This window comes from Mus pahari, chromosome 9 (assembly GCF_900095145.1).
Source record: "Mus pahari chromosome 9, PAHARI_EIJ_v1.1, whole genome shotgun sequence".
Lineage (NCBI taxonomy): Eukaryota > Metazoa > Chordata > Mammalia > Rodentia > Muridae > Mus > Mus pahari.
The window spans coordinates 54,734,555-54,751,772 of NC_034598.1; the positions used below are offsets into that span (position 1 = coordinate 54,734,555).

General features: G+C 47.4%; 1 protein-coding gene across 2 annotated transcripts in view; it reads left to right on the forward strand.

Moving 5' to 3' along the window:
* The first annotated feature begins 5,065 nt into the window (after positions 1-5,065).
* The window catches only part of Srgap1 (SLIT-ROBO Rho GTPase activating protein 1), a 268,720-nt gene continuing 256,567 nt past the window's right edge, over positions 5,066-17,218 (forward strand). For both annotated transcript variants that reach the window (XM_021204901.2, XM_021204903.2), the window contains exon 1: positions 5,066-5,549. In XM_021204901.2, coding sequence (XP_021060560.1) covers positions 5,483-5,549 — 67 coding nt within the window. In that variant the 5' untranslated portion in view covers positions 5,066-5,482. The remainder of the gene's footprint in view (positions 5,550-17,218) is intronic.

A 17,218-nucleotide genomic window follows, 5' to 3' on the forward strand; every position in this document is an offset into this window, starting at 1 on the left:
ACACACACACATACACACACACACACACACAAATATACACGTGCACACAAAATAAAAAGTGCATGGCGCACGCCTTTAACCCCAGCACTCAGGAGGCAAAGGCAGGCGGATTTCTGAGTTCGAGGCCAGCCTGGTCTACAAAGTGAGTTCTAGGACAGTGAGGGCTACAGAGAAACCTTGTCTTGAAAAACCTAAATAAATAAATAAATAAATAATTTTGAAAAATGTTTTTTCAAAAGGTGGGAGGGGGTGAAGAAAGATGTCAAACTATTTCTTCCACATGTGTAGGTGCATACATACACTCATGAACATGCAAATGCACACATACACCATGTAATTAATACTTCAGCAAGTGATGTTTGGTGTCTACAAGAGTGCTTAGTGAATATTCACTTCTATTTGCTCCAAGTGAAAATTGTCAGATGGTACTGAGAAGCCAAATCTTTTAAGTTCAGACCTGACCTAAGTTTGAACTCAGGTAGACTGACAGGCTGGTACCTAGCATCAGTTTCCAAGTTGACCCTAACAGAACCCGAGCCTAGCTCCAGTCTGTAGGCTAATCCGCAACAAGACCAGCGTCTCCAGATTACACCCTCAACAAGACTAGCATCTCCAGGTTATTCCCCCAACAATCCTGCACCCCCAGGTTACAAGCCCACCCCCTGCCTAACGACCACCAATGCAAAGGGGAGCAGAAGTTAAGTTTATGATATGATTCCCAGCACCAGCCAATTATGTTAAAGGCCACAGGAGCTCTCCAATTAGATGCTTACACACTCACCCCCTGCTTGCCGCTTACTATAAAGTCTTGCCGCATAGACATTCGGCCCCCCCCCCAAAAAAAAAACAGTCTTGCATGATGGTGGCATGTTGGGCGGGAGGGAGTGGGGGTGGAGAAGTGGAGCTAGCTCGAATAGAATAAAGGCCCTGCTGTGAGTTGCATCAGATCAGTTCCCGTCTAGTTTTTTTTTTTTTTTGGGGGGGGGTCACTAACATTTTCCTGGCACTACAGTACTCAAGTTCTACGTATGGAAACTTGGGTCATTCGGAAGGTGGGAATCTCACCATAGGGCAAACTTCCTACACCATTCCTCTGAAGAGGGAAACTATGCTAGGACAATTCCCACCACCAGAGGGAGCAAGTCACAGGAGACAATACCCACCACCAGGTGGAGCACAGTCACAGAGGACTGCTTGGAGCATCAATCTATGGGTGACCTATCACACCTGGGTCCCCTTGACTTTGCCCATTCACCACATTCATATTTGTGAATAAATATGTTTGTTAAGTATGAGAGCGATAGTTACACTGAATGACGGGAGGAGAAGCAAGAACCCTTGATATATAAACCATGATCAAAAGTGCTACTCTTGCTTTCCTGGAACCTGCTTCCCAGTGGCAAGATTTACAGGTCCGCAGAGCAGAGCAGACAATGAGAAAGAATATTCAGTCTGGGTTCATGAAGATGTACACTGGAATTTTGTCCTTGGTAACGTCTCAGTGGCTGAAACTTTAGTCTCCGGATTCTCATTCGGAATATTGGGGAGGTAGTGTCCGCTTTGTGGGGTTCTTGTGAGAATGTGTGCAAAATTCTCACCTTACAAAGGCCCAAACTATAATGTTAAGCCACGAACACTCAGCATGTTATGTTGACTGTCCACTGTAATAGTTAATGTTGTCACCTTGCTGGGGTCCAGAAGCACCAGGAGACGGATCTTTAGGCATGCCTGTGAGGGATTACCTATATTAAGTTATTAAAATGGGAAAATCCACCTTAACCGTGTATGGCTCTATGTCATATCATAGATTGGGTTCCTGGACTAAACAAACCAAACATGGCTCTCTCTCTCTCTCTCTCTCTCTCTCTCTCTCTCTCTCTCTCACACACACACACACACACACACTCCCCACCCCCATTGGACAAAATGCCTCAGGCTCACAGGGAAAAGCCTTCCCCCAGGCTGGCCCTCCAACTGGAACTCAGAATAAACCCTCTATCTCTTGGGTTGCTTCAGTGGGAATCTTATCCCAACCGAGAGATTAGTTTGAAAGGCAGATAATCCAGGTGGAATCAAAGCTGGAAGGGCGATGTCCCTGATTATTAAGATGCCTTCTACTATAGATGATTAAATCTGGGTGGGGCGGTGGAGGTAGGCGGTTCACCTGGAGTGTGAGGGCAGCGGGGCCACAGGGCAAGGCTCTCAAAAACAAGAACAATAAGAGGCAGGCCAATTAGAGCAGGTGATGATAATGATGATGTGCACTTGGTGTGCAGAAGGTCAGTCCCTGGCGCTGTTGTTGCAGGCCAATGCTCACTGTGCTACCGAGGGAGACGCAAACTTCTGGGAGGAAGATTCCCTTTCTCAGCCTCTAGATAGCTTAAACGAGGGGCCTCTGGAGGTTTGGATGAGAATGGTCCCCATAGACTCTCATGTTTGCACGCTTATTCCTCTCCGTCTGTCTGTCTGTCTGCTGGGTGGTGTCTCCATAAGTAAGCTCTGGGCTGCTGCTCCACCTCCATGCCCGCCTACTGCCACGCTAGACATCAGGATGGTCATGTGCACATCCTCTGAAACTGGTAGCAAGCCCCAAGCTCCATGCTTTCCTTCATAAGCTGTCTTTGGTCATGGTGTCTCTTCACAGCAATAGAAGAGTAACCAAAACGGGGCTAAGCCAAGAAGCTCTTCAGCAATTTAAAAAATTATCTCAATAAGAGATTATTCAGTTTCAGGGGGCTAGGAACTAACGTATTTCAAAGTCGAGGAAACTGAAGCCGAGGGAAGTACAGTGATTTATTTGTTTCTTTGGTTTTATGTTTTTCTGTTTTCTTTATGTTTGTTTGTTTGTTTTAAGCTTCTCTCTCTTTTAAAAAAAGATTTTATTTATTTTATGTATCTGTCTTCAGACACACCAGAAGAGGGCATCAGACCCCATTACAGATGGTTGTGAGCCACCAGGTGGTTGCTGGGAATTGAACTCAGGACCTCTGGAAGAACAGTCAGTGCTCTTAATCACTGAGCCATCTCTCCAGCCCTGAGTTTGTTTGTTTGTTTTTGTTTTTGTTTTTTAATACAAAGGAAGTAGTGGGACTAGGACTCACCACTTAGACCTCTGTGTCTGGGGCTCAATTCTAGGGGCAGGCAACAATTCACTCCTAGTGGTTCAGTCTCTTCTGCCACATTGCCTCTCTCAGTGGCACCAGGGTGGTGTACCTCTCAGCTAGATTTGAACAAATTCCATTTACATGTGACTCGGCTGTCAGTCACACGGGCTGCCTGACTCGTGTCTCACTGTCCCCAGGCTGACCCATCTTTTTTCTGCCAGTTCTCATAACAGGACGAGAATCTAGCCATGGAACTTTGGCATTTAAGAGGGTCCCTGGTCTGCAAGGACTGTGTACATTATCTCAGCATAGCCCAGGAGGTCTCTCCTGGTGACTGTGACCTTCCTGCCCAGCTTCTGCACTGGACGATCTGGAGCCTCTCTGGGTCCAGTTTCCTAAGTCAGATGCACATGGCAGCCTAGAACTGAGTTCCAGACACAAAGAGCTCAGCGTTGAGTCCGAGCCCCTTGGCCTCCTTAATGTCAAAAACTCATAGTGAAACCTCCTGTGTAGTAAAAGAGAGAACAAATCCTTTGCGGCTTAAGCTCGGTTGCTTGAGTGCTCAGCTAGCATGCCCTAAAACCTGGGTTTAGTCTCCCGCACTACACAAAACCACTTGTGGGGGTATCTGCCTATAATCTCAGCGTTTAGGGAGTAGAAACAGAGACACCAAGAGCTCAAAGACATCTTCATTGATATAGCTAATCTGAGGGCAGCTTGGGCTACATGAGATCTTGTCTCAATAGGTAAATAAGTCAAGGCCAATCTGGTCTACATGAGACCTGGTGTCCAAAATAACAGATCTCTAGTCTTACATTCTATTCTGTTATAGGACAGAACATCGATAAAAAATTAAATTGATGGAATGAGTAAGTTTTTAAAAAGCCAACCCGGTGCATATATAGGACACCTGCATATGTTTAATTTTTTGAAATATTTTTGCCTTCTATCATACCGAACGTGTGAGTGAGCCTCTGAAAAAAGTTGTTTACCATTACCCAGAAAAAAACATGCCTTTTCTCCGGAATGCATCCTCTTCTCACATAGATTGCTAACCACTTACTATTCAACCCTTAAACTTAGGGTCTCAGGATTGGAGGTGGGGTGTGCGTGGAGGTGGGGGCGGGGCATTGCTCAGGGATATTCCTGCATGTATGAGGACATTGGCTAGCCCTCCATCACTGCAAACTAACAATTGTTGAAATACTATTTTCCTGCTTCGACGGTAGAATTTCATCCTCTTCGATTTACAACAGGCAGGTCCTTCACAGTGCAGCATTCAGTTTTCCTCCCAGAGTACAGCGTCTTGGATTCTATTAGGGTGACATCCAACTCTGGACTTCAACCACCGGAAAATAGCCTAGCCAGAGTCTACACGGAAGGCGGCAAGAAGGTCTCTCCCCAAGTTTAGAGGGGTCTCCAGGGGTTGACCAGTGCACTGAGACCAGGGGGAGCGCTGAGCAAGGACAGACATCTTGAGGTGCGTGGGTTGGCCACGAGGGACATCCATCCTCCAGGGAGAACTCAGAGCGGGGCAGGGAGGCAGGGCCAAGTTAGAGAAGGGGAGGTTCCTGGAACACCTTCCCCTCGGGCAACAGAGCCCCGCCTTGCCTACGTCCTCAGGGGCCAGCAGCACGGGTTCTCCCTGCAAGCGAGGTCTGGGCTCCCAGTGGGCGGGGGCGCGGCTCCGGGTGCGCGTGTCGCCGCGGCCGCCAGGGGGCAGCAGCGGCCAGTGGGCGGCGGAGAAAGAGCCGAGGCGCGGGCGACCGAGGCAGCGGAGGACCCTCGCGGCGCCGGCTCCAGATCCACGAACTCCGCGGGGCTGACCGGGGCGCGTCCGAGCCTCGCCGCCGCCGCTCTTCGGGTCCCGCCGATCGCACCCGCGTGGGAACTGCCATCCCTTCGGCCTGCCGGGCGGCGGCAGCGGCGGCAGCATCCCAGCCCCGGGCGCCGGGCAGGAAGGGAGGCGGCGGCGGCCGGCGGGGCGCGACCCCCGCGCGGGTCTCAACAATGGTGCGCGACGCTCGGGCGATCCCCGCGTCCGCCCGGCGGCCGTAGAGGAAGCGGCCGGGAGACGCCCCCCGCCCCCAGCTCGCCCGAGTTTGCTCGGCTGGCCTCGCGGGCTGGGGCTCCCGCTCGCCAGCACCCAGGGCGGCTCAGCCCGGAGCATGGTGCCGGCGCCCGGCTCGCTCTAATCGCTCCTCTCCCTCCTCCTCTCGCTCCTCCCGTCGCTCCGGTCGCTCCCGTCCCTCCCGCGGGTGCTGCCTCTGGCTTCTCTGCGAGAGGGAGTTACAACTCTCTGCTTCTCCACGGAGACTGGCCGGTGACCACCCGACAAGAACTTGCCCATTGGAAAGCAAGCCCGGAACAGCCGGAGAATGTCCACCCCGAGCAGATTCAAGAAGGACAAAGAGATCATAGCCGAGTATGAAAGTCAAGTCAAAGGTAAGGATGGGAGCGGCCGCCTCGCTCCTTTTGTGTGCCTGCTTGTCATTGTGCTACTGGAGTTCCGTGTCTAACTTGGTGTCTGCCTTGGCGGAAGGTGGTAGGGGACAGTTCAGCTCCTGGCTGAGCCCCCCCAGGGCCTCCTCTAAGCCAGTCCTAACCTGATCAGACCCACTGGGACAGGCTACCAGGTGGCTTCCCCAGGCTGAAGATCCTGTCTCCCAACAGGCTGGAACTTAATCACCTTCAGCTGACGATTTACTGGGGCAGGAAGGCAGCGCCCAGAGTTCCTGCCCAGTTGTCATATCACCGCCAACCTTTTTATGGGAAGTCATTGTCACAGCATTCCTCACCCCCCTCCAATGGAGTCGTTTTGTAAAGTCTGAATACTCGGCGGTCGAGCGTTTCATTGAGTGAAGGCTGTTTCAGACATGCACGCTATATTCCCTGTTAATTCAGTAGGGCGAGTCTGCTTTTGTAACATAGATCTCTCAAAGCCCTGGCAGTTAAACCTACAGCGACTACTGGAATCTGACTCCTCCTTTATAGTTGGAATCCAGTGCCATCCTTCACACTCACGGGAGGATATTGCTTTATCATTTGCCGGGAGGGACACTTGCATACGAGATGAAGGCTTTGAATATATGTGTAAGTAGTTTCAGCCCATTTACATAGTCAACTAATGAAGGCAACCTAATTAAGGTTGATTAGGCCTTTTTTTTTTTTTAACTTTCTGTGCTTCGTACTTTAAAAAATATCTTTTCACTCCAATTCAAGTGTTTTGTTTTGCACTAGAGTGTTTAATAAACATCTGTGTGTTTGCTGCCCCACCCCCCTGTGTGGTCTCCACATTTCCCGATGAAGACAATGGATGGGGTGTGAAGAACACCGGTGGTGTTCAGTGGTGCGTTTAATGCAAAGTTCATACAGATCACTCTGTGGACACCTGCAGTTACATCCAGTTTTGTGACAGGGCTGCTGAGCAGACATGAACAGTGAGTGCTCGCCTTGGGAAAGGCTGGAGCCTACGTGGGTGTCCTTTTGTGTGGTCAAGTTGTAAAACCGCCTGGAGTCCTGAAGAGGACCTGGGGCTGGGGAATCCTGGGTCACCTGAGGGGGAAGCTGACTCAAGACCAGCTCACAGTCAGAAGGCCACACGAAGTTCAGACTGACCTTTAGGGAGGAGTTAAGCCAAGCACTTACTGAAACTCAGTTTTCTTTCCGCCTGCCATGAAGAGCAGTTCACACTTCTAGGAACTCCTAACATGGATGTCAAAGTTATATTAGCAGAGAAGTTACTATGTCCTTAAGTCAGGTAAACTGCCTAATGAGGATAACATGTTTTGCTCCAATATGTCTAGTAGAGCCCAAAACCTTTCGCAGGCAAGGACTCCTGATGACAGTCACCCTAACCCTGTACATGTTAGCCACACGGCTCTTTGTGGCAGGTTCTTCAGAAGTGGCAATCCGGTTGTTTGACTGCTTGGAGCAGCTCCTGATACAATTCGTTTCCATAAAGGTCCTCTGATATGGGTATCTCACTGTAAGCCACTTGCCTGTAACTGGGTCCTTATTTGAAAAAGGGCAGGGCTCACCGGGATGGAAGGTTTGAATATTATCTTAATTTCCTTAGGGTGTAAGTTCTGTAATATGAATGTAAGCAACCTTTATTAAAGATGAAACAAATCTATCAAATCTAAAACTAAGGAAAAATTGTGAATGTGGTGTAAGCTATTTCCTCTGAAATAAGTCAGTCCACAAAAGTGAGTGACCTTTGCTTAGCCCCTTCCACTGCCCACACCCAGTTCTTAGGTTTAGGACTTCAATGAACCTTTGACCTGCTTGGCCCTACCCTGTGGCCAAACTTTAACACACACACACACACACACACACACACACACACACACACACACACACACACGAGGGACTTGGTTCACTCTATTCATATGCAAACATGGGAATTGGTTATTTTAATTCCATGAGGTCCAACCCAGCCAAGAAACACCCAGGAATTCACCTGTGCACTGGAACACAACCTAGAGAGTGACAGAAAGGACAGCTCAGGGTGTGTAAAGGCAGCTGTCCCGTGCAGTGAAGCCGGCCCCTCTGAAGGAGCGCCTGGGAGACCAGCTCTGGGCTCCTAACCTTGTCACTACTTGGCTCCCTCCTTGCCTGGGCCAGGCCAGCATTTAGATTTGTAGTTTTTCGAATAACCTACTCTTTTAATTTCAGCTACTGCATCTGATACTAAACAAAAGAAGCCTACCTTTTCTGTTGCTGAAGGGAAACCCCGGCTTTGTTGGACACGATAGGTGTGCTCTCAATGAATAAGGCCACGTGTGTGAATTCTAGGTGGCTTGGGCCAGAGCATGGGTGACTCTGAATCATTCCCAGAGGTGATTTTTTTTTTTTTTTTTCACCTTCCAACTTAAAGCCCAACACTCTCGGGGTATTGTTCTTTCTTGGTGTCTCCCATTTCCCTGATAACAATTGCACTTACCTCAGAATTCCTGGGATCGTATTTTGATCTGAGAAAATAAGTCAAGACCATAGATTTTATCTCTGGGGCCTTTGCCTGCAAAGATTTGAGAACAAGACTGCCTGAGGCTATCATCAGTCTCTGGTAGTAATGTGTGATTTCATGTGTGAGGCCATAACTGTATTTAATTCCATGATTCGTGTTGGATAGGTGTCTCTCTCTCTCTCTCTCTCTCTCTCTCTCTCTCTCTCTCTCTCTCTCTCTCTCTCGGGTGTGGTTTTTCTTATCTAAGAGGAATTTAGATTTTCTCAGTCCCCAGGGTCTTTGATTAAATTGAAGATGTCATGAATTTCATATTAATTTCTTCATGAACTGTTCAAGATTTTCACATTTTTTTCTTGGCTGACCTGATATGGATGGAATCATGCTTGCCTTTATTTTTTTTTTCCATAGCAAACCAATTGAGTTCTTGGGAAATTAAATTAGAATTGAATGAAGAGTCTAGAGAAATAAAACCGTGGTCAGATCAATATAGAAGAAATGTGTAAGATGAAGTAGGAGATATCTGAATGTGTGTAGAACAGTTTAGTCAGGGACATACCCCACGCCACCATTGAAGGGCACATGTTAACTTGGAGTAGCGTCTGGTCACGTCATGTATGTTAGTCAACATCTCAAACCAGAATCAAGAGAGGCTGAGGCAGGAGGGTGGGAAGTTCAAAGTTCAAATACTGAGAAAGGAAATAAGGAATGGTAAAGGAGGGAGGGAGGGAGGGAGGGAGAAGAGAGGAAGGGAGGGAGGAAGGGGAGAGAAGGAATCCAGAGAAAAACATCATTTTGTGGGCCATTAAGAAGTAAAACAAAACAAAACAAAGAAGTACCTGTGTCTATAATTCTAAACAGTGTCCACTCTTCTCTGGAAAATGAGCAGTGAAGAGATTGCACTGGGAAACAGGGTCTGTGTGGATGATCTGAGGGTCCCACAGAGCAATCTGGGTAATTCTGTAAAGGATGGGGAGCCCCCTCCCCGAAAACCTGGAGCAATAAGAGATGCATTTTATGCGGTGAAATGAAATGGCACGCGTTGGTTTTAAATAGCACACATTGGTTGTTCCGAGTGCACAGCTATTATTCGCGGTGTATCCTAGGTTGGTGACGCCACCTTGACCCACACATTCCTCTACATGAGACATGTACCAGAAGTACCAGGAAAATGGGTTGCCTCTTGGTCATTCTGCCACCTGAGATACAGGCATGGAGTATCACGTGCAACACAAGCAAACAGCAGTTTAAGATGGTATGTGTTCATGTCATGCCACGGCTTCTTAAAAAGAATCTTATTTTATATCCCAATATCAGCTCCTCCTCTCCTCCCACAGTTCCTTCCCATTCTTCCTTCTCTTCTCTGAGAAGGGTCAGTACCCAATCACCCAGTACCCCACCTACCCCCCACTTCAAGTCTCTTCAAGACTAGGTGCAACCTTCTCCACTGAGGCCATACAAGGTGGCCCAGTTACGGTGACTTGATCTGCAGGCAACAGATTCAGGGACCAGCTCCTGCTCCAATTGTTTGGAGACCTGCATGAAGACCAAGCTGTACTTCTGTTACATGTGTGTGAAGGGCCTAGGTCCAAAAACATGCTTGGTTTTGGGTTGGTGGCTCAGTCTCTGGGAGCCCCCAATGGTCCATGTTAGTTGACTCTTGTCAGTCTTTCTGTGAAGTTCCTGTCTTCTTCCAGACCCCCAACCCTCCCCCTAACTGTTCCATAAGACTCCTGGAGCTCCATCTAACGTTTGGCTGTGGGCCTCTGCATCTGTTTCCATCAGCTGCTGGGTGGAGCCTCTCAGAGAACCGTTATGTCAGTCTCTGTCTCTGCTGATTGTGCTCCTGACAGACCAGACTGGGAAGGGATTGGTGAGGCAGGCTTCCAGGCTGGTTTTCATGGGTTCACCCAGTCCTCCACAGAGAGGTAGGATGCCCTCGGGGTCCCGCAAGGCTCCTCAGGACTGAAAGGCAAGCCCAGAGCCAGACAGTGGAGATCAGGGGACCGCACACAACTCGCCTCTCCATGCCATGGGCCTTAAGAGGAAAGTTAAGAAATCCTCTCGTGTTTCTAGCATGCTTATGGAATCTGCTTTGCTGTCGTCACACAACCTCGAACGGAAAATGACGACTGTTTCAGGTAGGAGCTAACAGTTTATGGTTAGAGGGACTTCAAACATCGTCTTGACCAACCCAGTCATTTATGTGATGTAGGGAGGCCTCGTAGCTGATGTATAATTGTACAACTACCTGTAATCTCATAGAAACTCAAGTCAGGGTCCATCTCCCCTGAGGAGTGGCTTGCCTTCAGGTTTCTTTCAAAGATGGAGACAGAATAGTCACCCACTGAGAATTTATTCATTGAAGGACTCACAGTTGAAAGAAAAAAAAAAAGAATAAACAACTTGCCATTAAATTATCTCTAACTGGGTTTTTTTTTTCCTCCCTGACAAGATCATTTCAAGGGTCCGAAGTACCCTTGGTAGCCTTGTGGTCAAGGAAAACACCCTGGCGACTCTGTATTGTTGCTTTGCTCGCTGTTGTGTTGAAATTTCAGCTACCTCAAGGAGCTCGTTTACCTAGCTAATGTTCCTAGTTATAAAATACATTGAGGAACAGTTCCAGAGATGGTTTTGGGTAAAGCATGTCCGTCCTTCTGCAAGACAATGAAGGTTAGGGTACTCTATAGCCAGGAAACCCCAGCTCCAACCATCTCTGCTTGATTGCGCCCTCCTGAGTGGACTGGAAGGAGCCACAGGGTTGGAGCCCACAGACAGGTTTCAGAGCTGAATGTGTCGGACCCCAGATTCTCATCTTCCTTTTCTTCTTCCTCCTCCTCTTTTCTTTTTCTCTTCCTTCTCCTCCTCCTCTTCTTAGAGACAGGGTGGCCTTCTTGAATAGATGTGCAGATCTTGAATCAGCCGTAGAAAGTACAGGGACCTTAGACTGGAATGTGTTTCCTGGTGGGATTGAAAATAGGAAATTCTATGAGCAGGAATGAAAGGCAGGTCCCAGACTCTTTATAAAGTCCGGATGACTTTCACCTCCCAGGTGACTCATGACACCTAGTTGATCAATTGAAAAAGTAAGTAAGCTCTGTTTCTAATCTCTTGGGTTTTGCTAGTTTGAGTGCTGGTAGATAATTATGTGAAGACACTGTTACATCTGGATATACAGTCACTTTCTAATTTATTGACAGCCTACATGCGCCACCCCTGTTACCATCTCTTGGCAAGAGATGGGGCACAGTGTTTTAAGTGCAGGCTTTGGTGTTAGCCGGATGCCTTGCTACTAATTAGACATGTGACATCGAAGGTGCAATTTCTTCATCCACAAGACATGGATAATAATAGTAAGACCTTGTCTTTGTGAGGCTGCCACGGGGTTTGTGGGAAACATTTAGCATATAATACATGCTCAATAAAAGTCAGTCATTATATAATTATTTCATTTGTGTCTCACCTACCCCCTGTTACATTCTGACTTAGATAAGCCTTTTGAAATCCAGATCTCCTAATCTCCAGTCTTCCTACCTAAATAGATGTATGTGTACAGGGTAGATCTTGAATCAGCCACAGAAAGTGTAGGAATCTTAGACTGGAATGTGTTTCCTGGTGGACTTGAAAATAGGAAATTCTGTGGAAATGAATGAAAAACAGGTTCTAGACTCTCTATAAGCATTTATTTATTTATATATGTGCGCTTGTGTGTGCTTGCATGGAGTTTGTGTGTATCATGAATGTGTAGGTACCTGCAGAGGTCAGAAAGGGGAGTTAGAAAACCTGCAGCTGACATTACAGGCCATCCAGTGTGGGTGCTGGAAACTGAACCTGAATCCTGTAAAAGAGCAATAAACAAATTTAAAAAAAAAAAACAGCTTTATTTTATTTTATGTGTACTGTTTTGCCTGCATGTATGACTTTGTGTCACATGCTTGCAATGCCTTCCATTGCCAGAAGAGGGCGCTGTATCCTCGGGAACTTGAGTTGTAGATGCTTGTTGGTGGCCATGTGGGTGCTGGGAGACTAACCCAAGTCCTCTGTAAGAACCCTGAGTGCTTTTAACCCTCCCCCCCCCAGCTGTCCCCTCGATACACCCCTCCCCCACCCCCCCACTCTTCTTAAGGTACTTTGTTGTGGGCTATTGTTTTTTTCATTCAAGTACAAGATACTAAGTGATGACTGGCGGCCTTGGGCGTTTGTTTTAGGTTTTCTCTGTTTTAGTAAAATGATGCTGTATGGAAAATAAAAACCATAGACCACTCTCTGAGTTTATCTGTGAGTTAAAACATTCTTGTGGTGTCAGTAAAGTCACTGATTTAATTCCATAGTGTTTGAGACAGGGCCTCGGCCTGTAGCCTAGACTGACCTTGAATTTGCTCTCTGTGTGTGCCCCTAACCACTGAGCCATCTCTCCAGTCCACATATAGATTTTCTGTTATTATTATTACTAGTATCATTACTATTGTGACTGAGACAGCCTCATTGTAACTTGGGATGGTCTAGAACGCACTCAGTAGCCTAAGCTGGGCTTGGACTCACAGCAGTCTTCCTCCTTAGGCCTTTGTAGTGCCCAGGTTAGAATTGTACTATCACCATGCCTCGAATGCCTCTTCCTGCTCATCTAACTGTGGCGGTGTGCAGTCCCGGCCACCAGGATCTCTTTGCCCCAGGAAATTATTTAGGCTTCCTCTACTTTATAGTCCTAGAGGACTGAACATGGCTTCCTGTCTGAAACCCAGTCTTGAATTTGTTTGTATTCTGTCTTGTGGCAAGGGAAAGCAGGTACAAGGTTTTGAAATCCAAGAGCTCACAGGGCCATTCCACAAGTGTGACTGGTAAGACACTGATGAGTCACATGACCACACATTGCTGCAAAGGAGGCTGGGAAATGTAGTCACCCCTCATAGCTGGACATAGTACAGTGACCTCCGAGGAGAGAGTGGACTTAAGTGTGTGACTGGCAGTTGCCATGAAGACATGCTTTTGGAGAAGCAATGTTTTGATTGAAATGGTACTTTCTCTTAATTTGCCTGATCCTGGTTGCTAATGGGAGAAAATCATGCCATGCATTCACAGGGTTGTTTTAGTAGCTAATGTCCCTGTCACCTTTGTATCAGATGTGAGCTCCCAGTTAGTACTCCAGTGCCTGGCCTGCCTCCCTGCATGCTATCATGCTCCCTGCCGTGACAGAACTAACCCCTTGAAACCATAAGCAACCCCTCAGTTAAATGCTGCTTCATTTAAAAGTCACCTTACTCGGGGTCCTTCATTGCAGTGGTAGAAGAGTAATTAAAACGTATTTATTGATAAACAAGATCATTTTCAGGTTATTTAACATCCACAAACCTTGTATTTGTCTCTTTTCTTCTCAAGACTATATCATGGCTCCTGGTGCCACCCAGTCATGGTCAATAGTCCAGCACTGGTTAGCTGCTTATTCCCAGTGAGTGGGAGAAGAAATTAAATCATGACACAGAGGAGTCCTTTACCCAGAAAGTCTTGCTACAAATGCGAATGGGCCAAATCAAAGAGAGCTGAGGGGTCTGTGCTCTAGTGCAGGTTCCCAGCATAAGGAACAGTTTCTTGGCCCATCTGTACCGTCCTGCTTCTAATGGATGGCGCTGGCCACCTTCCCACCCGACTCTGCAAATCCCCGTCCGTTCCTGCACACAGACTTCCTGTAACGAGGCGGCACACTCGCCCGTTGAGATCTTGGATGGCCCGTTTCCCATTATGGAAGCTTTCAGTGTGAGTACTGAGTCTGAGGGAGCAACCTCTGTTTCCTGAGCTGATTGTGAGACTGAGGTAAGAGCTGTCAATGCCTGTGGAGTGAGCCCTGGGTTTTCAGTAAATGCTCAGGAACAATCTGCTGCTGTGGTAACACAGCTAGTGTTTAATATTATCCAAATGAGTAGCAAATCAACTTTCTTAATTATGATACACTTGTCTCTAAGAAGCAGGTATTTGCGCGCGCACACACACACATGCACACACGCCAACACACACACACACACACACACACACGCACGCACGCACGCACGCACGCGCCAACACGTGCACGCACACATATACGCTTTTTAAAGGCAGGTTCTTACTTACAGTGTCGCCTGGTTGGCCTCAAACTCACAGAGCCTTCCATGTGTGGCATTAAAGCCATGTGCCACTGAACCTGTTAAATTACACATTTTAAGAAACTTTGGTGGGTTTGTTTTGTTTTTTCCTTGTTTGGTTTGCTCTGTTCACAGGGCTGGGGGTGGGATCCAGGGTCTTGAACATGCTAGGCAAGAGTTCTGCCAGCTACATCTTGAGCCCAGACCCACTCCTCTCTAAAGAACTCAGACTTACCTCCTGAGGGTTAAACTTTACGAAGAAGACACTAAAGGTGCAGATTTGAATGGTCCCTCATAAATGTAATGGGACCCATTGAACCATTGGCAGAAGCCACACTTCGAAAGGGTTGTTAATCTTTCTGTGACTTGTACCTGCAAGGGGACACACTTTTACAGCTGCCTGCGTCATTATTAGCAGAGAGCCAGAGGGCTAATGAATGTTATTTTCTGTGTGTGTGTGTGGCTAATGAATGTTAGAGAGAGAGAGACTGCGGCAACAGATAGAAATGGCTCTACAAGACATCTCTAGCTAGCTGCTCATTCATTAAGAGTTGCCAAAAATAAATCGACCGCCAGACAGATGGAGGGAGCCTTTCACCATGCCCAAAGTGCAAGTGCCCACCAAAGGCATAGCTTTTCCTTTGCTTCTAGGTGAGGTACACATGTAGGGTGTCCTAGGGCCGCTCTGACAGGAACAGCACAGACCAGGGGATCCATAAAAAATGAATTCATTGACCAGATGCAGGTCGGCATTTGATGAGAGCCTTCTTAGCTTTTCCCTTGGTGGTGGTGGCGGTGGTGGTGGTGGCGGTGGTGGTGGTGGCGGTGGTGGTGCAGGCTGCGGTGGTGGTGGCGGTGGAGGTGGAGGTATAGGTGCGGCTGAGATAGGAGGAAGGGGGGGAGGGAAAATTGTGCACAGGCTGGGGAGTGAGGGTTAAATGTCAACTTTGTAAGAAACTCGTCCCACCTGCTCAGGACAATTCAGTCCCCACCCCCAGACCCCTGTGGACCACTCACTCCTTAGCCCCCCAGACCCCTGAGGACCACTCACTCCTTAGAAGTCTAATATTTGCGTTTGGAGACAGGGAAAGAGTCTTTGCTTGTTTGTTTGTTTGTTTTGGTTTTTTGTTTGTTTGTTTGTTTTTGTCTTTGCCTGGTGTCAGGACTTTAGGGAAGACCCCTTAACAAGGACACAGTGACTGGGGAGCTGGACCTTGCCTAAATTCCCAGAAGTTTCCGAGTCCTGCTGCCCTGGTGAGCCCAGGACTATACTCTGAGAACCTTTGCTATAAATATCAAAGCGATGGCATGGTCTCCTTAAAGCAGTCATTTTATATTTCCCCCTTCGTGTTCCTTGAGTTCATACCTGCCCTGGGACAACCCACTCTAGTTATGGAAGTCAGGGAAGGGATCCCAACTTTCCTAACGTCGTGACCCTTTAATGCAGTTCTTCAAGTGATGACCTCCCCAACTGTAAAATTATTTCCATTACTATTTTGTAACTGTAATCTTGCTACCGTTGTGACTTCTAATGTAAATATCTGTGTTTTCTGATGGTCTGGGGAGACCCCTATGAACCCGTTGTTTGAGGCCCCAAAGGGATCGAGACCCACAGGTTGAGAACCACTGCGGCAAGCCTACACCAAGTCACTGCAGTTCAATATGAAGTGTGGCACCTCTCCTGGCTTCTTCCCCCCACCCCACACACACACACTCACACACTGACCGACTCCCATGCATTGCTTCTTCTCATTGTGAAGATCCAGCCTGTAATCTGTGTATACCTCGACACAGGCCAGGCAAGAGAACACACAGTGTGTCCTTTATGGATGACTTAAGTGTTTCCTCCGAGGGACTCCTTTCTCCCAAGTATTTTTTGTTATAGTGGATATTAGTATATAAAATGGAAATGCAGATCAAACGATGATATCTTAATCTATAAAACAGATAACACAGATCAAAACCATGGCTAGTAGTGAGTCATAGGTAATTCTTAGGTATGTATATAGTTCTACCATCTGTTAATCATGGTCTGAAATACTCACACCAGTGAGGTGGATGTGAATGTTGGTTTTTACAGAGTTAGAGCCGGCCTGGATATGCTGACGATTGGGGTACAAGGACACCTACAGTGTTTTTCGGCGTGGCTAGATATTTCTGTTTTATTATCGCCGGTGCTGAGATGGTTGCTTGATAAAAATACATAGTAAAAAATGGCAGATGAATGTTTAGGGCCATTGAAATTGTTGGGGATTCTGTCCTTACCCCAAGCCAAAATTCATTTCATACCTTCTTTCGTGAAACTCAAAGTCAAAACTCAGCCAGCAATTTTCTAACTCCCTGCTCTCTTTAATGAGGTTTTTTTTTTCTCAAATTGCCTAATTTTTTGAAGATTTGTATTTTTGTCTTGTGCGAGTGAGTGTTTGCCTGTGTTTATGTCTATGTAGTGTTAGCGTGCTTCATACCCACAGAGACCAGAGAGGGCATATGGTCTCTTGGAACTAGAGTTATAGACAGTTCTGAACTGTCCAGTGTTGGTTATGGGACTCGAACCTTGGTCCCCTGCAAGAGCAGCAAGTGTTCTTACCTCTGAGCCATCTCTCCAACCGCCACAAAAACCAGTCTAAAGCCAAGCATCCTAAACAACACAATCTGACGCTGTGCGAATCTGCTACACACATGAGGGATGGTAGGAAAACACGGCTTTCTGGAATTAAACCATTATGCTTGTGTAAGAACAGTGATGGTCCCCGCAGTCGATATAGCTCATAGTTGTCTGAATCTGCACTGACGTGTTTCGGGCAGTATTTGTTGATGCTGTGCATGTCATGTGTGCAGGTGCTGTGTATGTTGTGCGTGCAGGCGCTGTGTATGTTGTGTGCACAGGCGCTGTGCATGTTGTGTGTGCAGACGCTGTGTATGTTGTGTGTGCAGGCGCTGTGCATGTTGTGCGTGCAGGTGCTGTGCATGTTGTGCGTGCAGGCGCTGTGTATGTTGTGTGCACAGGCGCTGTGCATGTTGTGTGTGCAGACGCT